General features: G+C 45.3%; 1 protein-coding gene across 1 annotated transcript in view; it reads right to left on the minus strand.

Annotated features, from left to right (window-relative positions):
• The window catches only part of KDSR (3-ketodihydrosphingosine reductase), a 39,780-nt gene that overhangs the window by 18,554 nt on the left and 9,221 nt on the right, over positions 1–12,005 (minus strand). Inside the window, exons 4-6 of the mRNA XM_042961951.1 lie at positions 9,321–9,386; positions 9,036–9,131; positions 2,598–2,789 (exon numbers count right to left, since the gene is read on the minus strand). Of these exons, the coding sequence (XP_042817885.1) occupies positions 2,598–2,789; positions 9,036–9,131; positions 9,321–9,386 (354 nt within the window). The remainder of the gene's footprint in view (positions 1–2,597; positions 2,790–9,035; positions 9,132–9,320; positions 9,387–12,005) is intronic.

The raw sequence follows: 12,005 nt of genomic DNA on the forward strand, positions 1-12,005 counted from the left end.
CACAAAGTACTTCAAGTCTGAGCAATTCTATGAGGTCTGTTTCATTCACAGAAAACACAACCACGATGGCAAAACAGACTGAAGTATCCAGGTTCCAAAACACAACACTGTAAGTTTGCAGGGAAACAACTGTTCTGACGTAGGTCTACTATGAACAAACTGGATTTTGATTATTGAATTTATTCTCCTCTAAGCCTACTTTTCACGTGTTTATCTTATTCCGTGTTTCTGTGGGGACATTTTTCATGGAGTCTGAATATGGACAGGAGTCAAGCTGACTTTCAAGTCCAGGCAAGCTTCCTGCAGCGTGTGAATCACATTTGTCACAAAGAGGCTTTGGGGACTCTGTCTGTATTAGCAACTCACTTTCCTTTTCCTCCTCTTCAGTAACATGTCTGTTCTACCATGTACAAGGCTTAGGGACAAAAAGCCCTAATAAGCAGATTTTTCATTTCCAAAACAGCCCTTCACTTACCAGATGTCTCAGGCCGGATCAATCAGGTAACTTCTGACCTGAATTATAGACACATCATCTGCCCAGGGAACCAGAAAGCCAAGACGTTGTTACTGCGTTTGTTACAAAGTAACAAAGCGGCTTTAAGCAACTCCATGAACTACCAAAACTCAGCGTTCCTTTCTATAAGGTGGCAAAACGACATCTGCCTCACAGATTTCCCAAAACTTTTATAAGCGTGCCTGGGTGGCTCAGTTGGCAAAGCACCTGACTCTCGATTTCAGCTTAGGTCATGATCTCATGGTTGGTGAGACCGAGTCCCGTACTGGGCTCTGTGCCAACAATGCAGAGCCTGCTTGGGATTCTCCTTCTCTCTGCCCCTCCCCTGCTCATGTGCACGGATGTGCGTGCTCACTCTTGCTCTCTTTCAAAATAAATAAACATTTTAATAAAAACATAAATGGTTATTTGCAAAGGGACTTTCCAAGTAAAAATTTCAAAAGAAATGCTGGCATTCTTGTTTGAAATTTCACAGCCTTACGTGTCCTATTGGCTAAACATATTATAAAGAGCTATTATTGATTATGAGTATTTTTTTAAATCTTTATTTATTTTTGAGAGAGAAAGAGAGAGAGAGAGAGAGAGAGAGAGAGAGAGAGAGAGAGACAGAGCATGAGCAGGGGAGGGGCAGAGAGAGAGGGAGACGGAGAATCTGAAGCAGGCTCCAGGCCCTGAGCTGTCGGCACAGAGCCCGATGTGGGGCTCGAACTCACATAAACTGTGAGATCATGACCTGAACCAAAGTCGGAGGCTTAACCGACTGAGCCACTCAGGTGCCCCTTATTGATTATGAGTATTAAGAAAGTTGACGAAAATGAAATTTGGGGCTGGTTCCTTTTCGATGAGAATGGCACAGTCTACCAGTCTCTAAGTGGCGCATGAGGATTCTGTCATTGATTGGACAACTCATCTGCACTGTGATGCTGGGCAATGTGGTGCTCTGTCACACACCATCAAGGGCTCTTCTGGGGATTTTATAAATCGGCGATCAGCCAACTATGGCCCTATGGACAAATCTGGCCCTCTACCTCTTTTTGCAAATAAAGTTTTATCGGAACACAGCTATCTCTGTTCATTTACCTATTGCACATGGTTGTTTTCCTGCTCTCACAGTAGACTTGAGTAGTCGCGACAGACACCATCCAGCCCTTGAAGGCTAAAATGCCTACAATCTGGCCCTTTACAGAAAAAAGTTGCCAACCCCTAACCTAAATTATTAAACAGGATCCCCAGGTCACACACGCTCCTACCATGAGAAGGTTGGTCAAAATGAATTTTCTTCCGGGCTTTTAACATCACGATGTAGTGTTACATTTCAGTGCAAGTTACAATAGAAAGAATTTTACCTTGCCTTTTCAGCGTGTGATTTGGGATAGATATGTGTGGTACTTTCTAAGCGTCCCCATTGGACAACAATGCGGCAGGCAGCTTCCCACAGCTGAGGTTGTGTGAAGGTTGCCACATCGTGACAAGCATTTATTTCGATGCTAATGCTAACCACACCCTCTTTCACAACACGTTCTCTTAACTGTGAAAATAAAAAGCATTCGCTGTCATCAAGATTTCTTTAAGATACTAAAGTATAAGTCTCAGGAGAGCCAAATGATATTTTTAATCCAACCCTCTTGTTTTACAGAAAAGGAAACAGACCCAGTTAAATGATTTGTCTCACAGCTGAGAGCTAGACGGGAGCTGATTCAAGCTTTTCCCTCAAACACGTGCTAATTTCATCACTCGGTCTTAAACCAGAGATCTTTTCGTTAAAGAAACACCTCTAGAGAATCGCAGGCTCACATGGTATTAGACTGAAAAATACAGAGTAAATATAAAGTAGTACTTTGTGTATTAAATTAAGCCAGCGAAACACCTCCTAGCCCTTTTGCTTCTATCCCCAGTAGAGTCTTTATGCGATGAAAAATGTTACCTGCAGAATTCAAGGGCTGAGCCGATGCCCTTTCGCTAACGTCACGTCTACAAATGTCTAACGTGAGACGACAACACGTGGCAAGTAGCTGCAAACCAAAGGGGAACATCCACTGCCGAGCTGGAAGATAAAAACTGTGAAACTGAATACAGCGTTTACCTCCATCTGCAAAGCTTCAGCCAGTCCCCTGATGGCAAACTTGGATGAAGAGTAGGCCGTAAAACCGAATAATCCCAGCTGTCCTGCCTGGGACGAGACAAAGACTATCCGGCCGACACGACGCTCCTTCATGGTGGTGATCACTGCTCGGCTGGGGTACACGCTGCCCAGGTAGTTGACGCTCATTAGTCTCTGCCGGGAACAAAGGGCCACGTGAGGAGTGAGCAAGGTCAAAGCCTCAGGGCTGCGCTCCACGGCAGTTGTCTGCTCTCCGGATCTGAGGGCCAGTAGAGCCCAAGTGACTGGGAGCCCAAGGGATGTATCGAGGGAATGAACGATGCAGTGATGCTGTAAATGCGCCCCGGTGCCCATGACCTGCCCTCTCAAGCCTACTTCAGTCTAGTCTCTTATTCTCCTCGTGACGGCAGTGATGTCATCGCTGAAAACCGGTCAGGATTAGTCTTCTCCTGATCCAAAGTATGCTGTGTACTGCAAGCAATACTTTCTGAAAAACAGTTTTAGGAAAAAGCCCCCCAAGGATCTCTGGCCCTGTTAGTTCCAAGCTTCGGAAACATCACAAAGAGACTAGGACGTGGTTAACGGCATGGACTGTGGTTACTACCTATTGGATGATGAACAAGAGAGTCAGGCACTACTTATTTCGGCAGCTGCACACAGGGCTAGTGCAGGTAGTAGCCACAGGGTTGTTGCAAGCGTTGAAAGAGGAAACACAAGTCAAGGCATAGCCTCTGACCCACCGTCACCTGCTCGGTCAGTGTTGGCTCTTACATCATGATGGGTAAGAACTTACGTAGGTACCAAGAGTATATCTTCCTTTCATCCTGGCAACTCTCAAAAACCTTACATTTTAACTTGGAAATCTAAGAGTACTGGCATTAAATTGTTTCTATATTAAGGGGCACCTGGGTGGCTCAGTTGGTTAAGAGGCTGACCCTTGATTTCGGCTCAGGTCATGGTCTCATTTCATGAGATCGAGCCCCGTGTCAGACTCTGTGATGACAGAGTGGAGCCTGCTTGGGATTTTCTCTCTCCCTCTCTCTCTGCCCCTCCCCTGCTCGTGCATGGGTGTGCTCTCTCTCTCTCTCTCTCTCTCAAGATAAATAAAATATTAAGAAATGTTTCTATATTTAAAGTCCTGTAAAAATACTACATCTATCACCATGTGAAACCAAACACTTCATTGCATACTATATTTACAGTGACTGTAACTAATTCAAATATTACACAAAAGTACACGTGCATAGGTGCAAAACCAAGGAACTCCAGAACACTGTAAATGATTGTGTTAGGATGTTGGGATTCCCACTTTTCCCAAAATGTCTTTTAATATCATTATATTGTCTTAATAACAAAAATGCTCTTAAAAAGTACCCCGAAAAGATAGCACACTAAACCCAAGTGTTCACTTCAGCTCCCTTCTAGAGACCTAACTAAAATCTCAATAAAAAGATACATTTTTGGGGCGCCTGGGTGGCTCAGTCGGTTAAGCGTCCGACTTCAGCTCAGGTCACGATCTCGCGGTCCGTGAGTTCAAGCCCCGTGTTGGGCTCTGGGCTGATGGCTCAGAGCCTGGAGCCTGTTTCAGATTCTGTGTCTCCCTCTCTCCCTGCCCCTCCCCCGTTCATGCTCTGTCTCTCTCTGTCTCAAAAATAAATAAAACGTTTAAAAAAAAAAAAAAAAAGATAAATTTTTGTAAAGCCAAGAACCCACAGAGCACAGACAACAGGAAAGAAAATAACATTTTGGAAGCTGAAAATCAGCATGGCGAGTGATAACAAACTTAGTGGAAAGCTGAATGCTAGAAGCAAGGAGCAGAGAAACTGGGGGCGCCTGGGTGACTCAGTTGGTTAAGCATCTGACTTTGGCTCAGGTCATGATCTCGCAGCTTGTGAGTTCAAGTCCCACGTCGGGCTCTGTACTGATAGCTCAGAGCCTGGGGCCCGCTTTGGATTCTGTGTCTCCCTCTCTCTCTGCCCCTCCCCCTTTGTGCTCTGTCTCTTTCTCTCAAAAATTAAAAAAAATATATATATATACATATATATATACATACATACATACATATAAGAACAAATTAAACCAAAAGCATGCAGAAAAAAATGTTAAAAATAAAAGAAGGAAATAAATGAAATAGAAAACAGAAAAAATAAATGAAATAGAAAACAGAAAATTAACAAAACTGAAAGCTGGTTAAGAAGATCAATAAAACTGAAAAATCTCTAGCCATGCTGGTCAAGAAAGATAAAGGACACAAATTATCAATCTCAAGAATGAGGGGGATGACATCACTACAAACTCTAAGTTTATTTATCTATTTTGAGAGGCCAGGGAGGGGCAGACAGAGGGAGAGAGAGAACCCCAAGTAGGCTCTGTACTACCAGCACAGAGCCCAATGTGGGGCTCAAACCCATGAACCACAAGATCATGACCTGAGCTGAAATGAAAAGTCAGGTGTTTATCTATAGATATTAAAAGGACAATAACGGAATATGATGAATAACTCTGCCAGTCAATTCAATGACTTAGATGAAATGGACCAATTCCTTGAAAGACACAAGCTACCAAAGTCACTCAAAACAAATAGATAAGAAGATATAGATGTAGCCCTACATTTATTAAAGAAATTGAATTAAAGTTAGAAATCTTCCCACAAAGAAAACCTTAGGCTTCCGTGGTAAATTCTACCAAACATTTAAAGAAGGTTAATATCAATCCTACACAAATTCTTCCAGAAAAGTGAATAGGCAGGAATACTCCCCCACTTATGCTAAGAGGTCAGCAATACTTTTACAAAAAAATCAGAAAAAAACTACAACTGGGTCTATCCCAGGAATGCAAGCTGGTTTAACATGGGAAATTAATCAGTGTAATTCACCATATTAACAAACTAAAAACAGAATTCTGTGATCCTCCCAATAGATGCAGAAAAAACACCTGCCAAAATTCAACCTCCATTCCTTATAAACACTCTCAGCAAGCTAGGAATAGAAAAGAACTTTCTCAACTTGATAAAAGACATCTACCAAAACAAAGCAAAACAGAACTACAGAAAACATCATACTTAATGATTAAAAAAAACAAAACAAAACAAAAGTTTTCTCCCAAGATCAGGAACACCACAAGTATGTCTGCTCTCACAACTTCTACAATAAGGGTATCCAGATGGGAACAGAAAAAGTAAAATTGTTACAGATGACATGATCTTGAATGAAGAAAAGCCAGTGAGCACTAGAATCAATAACTGACTTTAGCAAGACTGCAAGATCAATACAAAGATATCAATTGGATTTCTCTACGTTCGTTCGCAATGAACACTCAGAAACTGACATGAAAAATGCCATTTACACTAGCATCAAAAAACAGGAAATGCTGAAAAACGATGTGTAAGACCCATACATTGAAACCTACAAAACACTGCTGAGACGCAAAAGAAAATGTAAATAAATGGGAGATATACACTACATTCACAGGTTAGAAGACTCGGTTATTGTTACAATGTCAATTATCCCCATGTGGATCTAGACTCAATGTAACCCCAATCAAAAGCTGACAATAATTATCCTTAAAATCCACAGGTAGTTAAAACAAAATATAGTTCCAAGGATCCACAAAGAAAACCATTAAAAAGGAAAATTAAGAGAAGTTCCCCGGGACCACCACCAGTTTCGGTGATTCACGGACAACCTCACGGAACTCTGCCCCGATCATACCCGTGACTAAGATTTATGACAGTGAAAAGGCACAAAACAAAATCAGCAAGGGCAAAAGGCACCTGGGCCAAAATCCAGAGGAACCAGGCAAATTTCCCAAAGTCCTCTCCCCGGGGAATCATACAGCATGTGCTGAGACCCCCCCAGCGATGAGTTCTAACAAGTATCCTGTGCAGGCAACTTCTGTGCATGAGAACCCTGTGGGCCTCAGTAAAGCTAAAACCAACCAAGCAAACAAACAAATCATCAAAACAAAACAATCAAAAAAAAAAAAATGAAAGCGAATTGATTTTAAATAGAAATGAACTCTTATCTTCAGAAAATGCATCAAGCCTAGCAGTGGGCGTTCCAACAGGCCTTACCCACGATGAGCACACATCCAGATGTGACCACGACACGGCAAGGGACGGAGACGGAGAAGGGGGACAGCCGAGGGGCAGATACCGGCCTCAGCCGGGAAGAGGGCCCTTCTAGAGCGGGCCATGAACACGGGGCCGGGGGGGGGAGGCCCGGTCACCGATAGAGGCAACAGGCTTTGGGTTAACAGTCCTCTCTTTTTAAAAATCTGGTTCTCGGGGCGCCTGAGCGGCTCAGTCGGTTGAGCGTCCGACTTCGGCTCAGGTCATGATCTCGCGGTTCGTGAGTTCGAGCCCCGTGTCGGGCTCTGTGCGGACAGCTCGGAGCCTGGAGCCCGTTTCGGATTCTGTGTCTCCCTCTCTTTCTGTCCCTCCCCTGCTCATGCTCTGTCTCCCTCTGTCTCAAAAATAAATAAAACGTTAAAAGTAAATAAATAAATAAAAAAAAGTCTGGTTCTCACTGGGCTGAGACCGCTTCCGACACCTGCTATCAGCTGCCCACTCCTCCCCCCGCCAACTGCGTGCTGACCTCCGTCCCCCACCCCTCACTCCGAGGTTCCCCATCACTGCCTCCTGCCTCGACTACCTTCCCTCCCGATGCAGCAGGCAGAAAGCACCTCTAACAACCGAAACGCAGATCACACCACCACCCAGCTGACCTTAAGCCCCTTCAAAAGGTTTTGGACTAAAATCCAAACTCCCCGTGGTGGCCATTAGGCCCCAGCGGTTCTGGCCCCTGCTCCACTCCACATCGCTCCAAGAGCTGACTCCCCACCCCTCTGGCCTGTAGAGGCTCCTGGTCAGTTCCTTGAGTTCGCCCTCCGTGCTCAGTCAGGGTGGGTCTGTGGATTCCCCCTCCGTTAGCCTCTCTCTCTCTCTCTCAATCTCTCTCTCTCACACACACACTCACACATCCTCATACGTTCGCTCACGCTCATACACACCCGACCCCTTTCCTGCTGGCCCCCTCAGCACGTCACACCGAGACGAATGCGACCACGAGCTTCCCCAACCGATTCTTCGTCCAGCTGTTGAAATCATCTTCAAAGTCCCCCTTCGATTACTTACAGTAAAGGCGTGCAGGTCAAGACAACTGCCTCATTTAGGCCGAGTAGATAAGGGAGCCTTAACACACCCCAGCCCCAGATCAGGTGCCCTCTGCTCACAGCTACGTCTGGACTCTCCTCTGACTGGACTTTGTATCACACAGGCCACACGCCTTCCCACAGGCCGCCAGAAGCAAGGCATCTCAACTACTAGGCCCGCAGTCTCCTTCTCCACCAAAGGGGGATGGCATTTACCTTCGCGGGGTAAAGCGTTCAAAATCCACTACAGGGGCGCCTGGGTGGCTCAGTCGGTTGAGCGTCCGACTTCGGCTCAGGTCACGATCTCGCGGCATGTGAGTTCGAGCCCCGCGTCGGGCTCTGTGCTGACTGTTCAGAGCCTGGAGCCTGTTTGAGATTCTGTGTCTCCCTCTCTCTCTGACCCTCCCCCATTCATGCTCTGTCACTCTCTGTCTCAAAAATAAATAAACGTTTAAAAAAAAAAAAATCCACTACAGCAGTAAAGGCTAATGGAACGTGAAGAAAAAGACAGTTGATAGGACGTCAACTAAAAACCTGTTTTAAAATTTTTTTTAATGTTTATTTATTTTTGAGGGGGAGGGGAGGGACAGAGAGAGAGGGAGACACAGAATCCGAAGCAGACTCCGGGCTCTGAGCTGTCAACACAAAGCCGGACTCAGGGTTCGAACCCACAAACCGGGAGATCACAAGCTGAGCTGAAGTCAGACAATTAACTGACTCAGCCACCCAGGCGCCCCTAAAAGACTGTCTTGTACTTAAGAAAGATTTCAAAACCGATGTCCATTTATTTAGAGCTGACATAGATTACTAAGAGAAGTTCCCTGGAAAACTTGTTTAAAAGTATAAACAGAAACATGATGCATGGTCTTTTCGTCTTGATTTCAGAACTCAAAAGGGTCTGCTCATGAGCTTTTTTGGCTTCCCAAACCCTGACGCTTGAGATGAAAACCCAGCAGCCCTGGGCTTGCAGAGACCTCTCTTAAAGGGAGTAGCTCGGTGAGTCGTCACAGCGATGTGTGTCCGCTTGGAGGGGTCACCCCCGTGTTACAGCTCGGGAAGCCATGGTCCAGAGACCCGTCTGAATTCTTAACGCTGGATGGTCACGGCGCTGGAACCAAAACCTTGTCGAACCCTCCCCTCGCCTTCTAAAACTTCTATTAATCCTGAACGCATTTTATCTATGCCGTTGGTAAAGCCTTCGCCTGTGGCCCCGTTCTACTTCTAGCATATGGCCTACTCGACCAGCGAAAAACACAAATGTCTACTTACTTCAAAAGTGCTAACTTCAAGGTCTTCAAATTTTCCCGAAAGCGACATTCCTGCACAGTTCACAAGCATATCTACTGGGCCCAGTTTTTCCTGTGCCTGAAAAAATTTATGAGAGCAGGCAATAAGAAAGAGAAGAATCGCGTCGTAGCAGATCAGTGCCAATAAATACAATCTATAAAACCATTAAACCTACAGAGATGATTTAACAGCTCCACACTGCACGCTAAAACAGTAAGAACCAATCGAAAGGCAAGTGAATTCTTTCCGGTTAACCCGGCCCCTTACTTGTTTTATGACATTTTCTACTTGGCTGTAGTCTTGAGATACGTCAACTGATATACACAGCACCACCTGTTAGAAAGAGGACACAAAAATGATCAAAGCCATGCAGGTGTCTAAAACTATTTTTTAAAGAATTTTTTTAAAGTAAAGGCAATTGTTTCCAATAACTAGGGAGTCTAGTTTTCTATGCACAGATAGTAGTGTCAGAAATCTGATGGTGCAACAGGAGAGCTTAATTTTCTTGGCCATTTTCACAAAAAAACTCTTGCACAAACTCAAAAACATGTGTTAAGAAATGTTGGCCAAACTACAGATTTTTAGGCATAAAATAAGTAAGTTCTGGGAATCTCACGTACGGTGTGGTGACCCCCGTTCCGAACACTGCATTGTCTGCTTGAAACCGGCTAAGAGAGTGGACCTTCTGTGTTCTCAACTCACATAGTCACACACACACAATAACTATGTGAGGTGATGGATGTGTGAGCCAGCTTGAGGCGGTAAACATTTCACAGTGTAAATGTGTATCAAATCATCACGTGATACACCTCAAATACATTCAGTTTTTGTCTATTATACCTCAGTAAAGCCGGAAACAGAAAGGAAACGAAATGTAAAAAGCTCCTCTTGGAATGCCACTGATCTATAGTGACAGAAAGCAGGTCTGAGATCACCTGCAGCCAGATGTGGAGAGAGGCCCGGACAGCAAAGAGGCAAAGGGAACCCTAGAGATATGGACACGTTCTGTGTCCATTTCACTGGTGGTTTCACATGCGTATATATCTGTCAAAAGCCATCAAACTGTACTCTTTTTTATTTATTTTTAGTTTTTTGTTTTTTTGAGTAGGCTTCACATGCAGCATTGTCGCCTGATGCAGGGCTTAAAACTCACGCCCCTGAGATCAAGCCCTGAGCTGAGAGCCGACTAAGCCACCCAAGCGCGCCCTGTACCCCTTCGGTGGGTGTGGTTTACGGTACATCAATTACATCTCAGGTCGTTGAAAAGAAAACATAATTCACGTGAAAAATAAACTGTACATAAATCGTATCTCAAGTTAACACCTTAGGTTGTTAAAAATAAAAACAATACATCTAATAAATAAGCTTACACAAAGACTCCTGTTGGAGCCATACCAGAGCTGTGACTGCCCTCCTGGGGTTCCCTATCGGCGGGCAGAATACAGAGATACGCACACCATACCTACTCACCAAGGCCTGGGACCTCAGTTCGGGTCCCTCCTCAGAGGCTGAGCCAGGTGACTTTATCCTTCAAGGCCAAGGGTCGCTCTGGGCCTGTGGGAGCTTGTGACCCGCCACTCACAGATTCTCTAGACAAGGGGTCACCAAGGGAAACCCACCCAGAGCCCAGGACAAACCTGGCCGTGCCCAGAGGTTCACAGCCCAGAGAGACGGCAGGAAGAGGCCAGCCCGTGCTTACCATGGAAAACAATTAGTCTTTGGAAAGGAAGGAGGGAAGGAAGGGAAGAAGGAAAGGGGGGGAAAAAAGCACATATTTCAGTGCTTACTTACTTTGATAGAACTTTGTAAAACAGCAGTTAAGAATACTAATGGGTACCGACAATGAGCTATTGTTTTAGTTTCCTTTTTTGGATAATGTTTTCAAAGCCAGAGCTTAGCCTCTGACATAGGAATGTTCTACGTTCCAAGGGGGGTCACCGAGAGAAGCAGAAAGGCATTTCTTCTCGGTATTTCCATGAGTTCTTCTCTGTTGACACTGGCCGCCACGCCACGGGGCAGACAGAATGAGGGCACAGACGCGTCAACACGTGCACCCACATGTAGCTGCGGGCCCAAGGCGGGCGGCCCGTTCGTTCACTGGCTGAGCAGAACCTGGGGAGCCTGCAGTGGCCTCACCTTCAAGCAAAGGGATCAGAAGCTGGTGACGCCAAAGATCCCTTCTAGCTCTAGGAAGACACAACGTGAAGAATAAAGCCACGACATGAAAGGACACCACCTTAGAATCTGCTGCACCAGGCGGCAAGTCCTATTTGATGCAGGAAGGAACCCTATCCAGATGATCTAAATTCCTAAGAAAAGGAAACACAAATGTAACCGAGAATACTCCAGAAGAGTTGCCCTTGGGTTTTATATCCCTATAATCACGGGATTTTTACACAAGTCTTTTTATATAGTATTAGATCATTTACTATAAATAGAAGCTATGCCACAGGCCAGCAAAATTTCAGGGAAAAAAAGGGTCAACAAATCACCAGGAAAAGAGCATCCACTCCACGGGCACTGCTTACGCTAAGCCATACAACAAACCCACTCTGTGCCAGCAGGACGGAGCTCCCTCGTGCCACCCCGGCCCTGACGATCTTCCCTTCCCTGATGTAGATGTCAGGAACCTGTCACATGCCCTAAAGCCTTCTGACAGACGAAGTGGGGGCAGGAGCCACGGAGAAGAAGTCCGGGGCACAGAGACGGTGCTGACCGCGGGCCTGGCCTTTAGCCGGGAGCATTCAAGCTCCTTGGTTTTAGAGGATATTTCTTCCTCTATCAGAATTTACACGAATACGAAAACAAAACAAAACAAAAACAGGAAGCTTTGCGAAGCTGCCTGCTTTCCATGTTCACAGGCACGATCGGAGGCCACAGGAGTAGAGAAAACCTCACATATGTGCGCAAGGAGGCGTGCGTGACAATTTCCACCTGCAGCACAGAGTACCA

This window comes from Panthera tigris, chromosome D3, assembly GCF_018350195.1.
Source record: "Panthera tigris isolate Pti1 chromosome D3, P.tigris_Pti1_mat1.1, whole genome shotgun sequence".
NCBI classification, from domain to species: domain Eukaryota; kingdom Metazoa; phylum Chordata; class Mammalia; order Carnivora; family Felidae; genus Panthera; species Panthera tigris.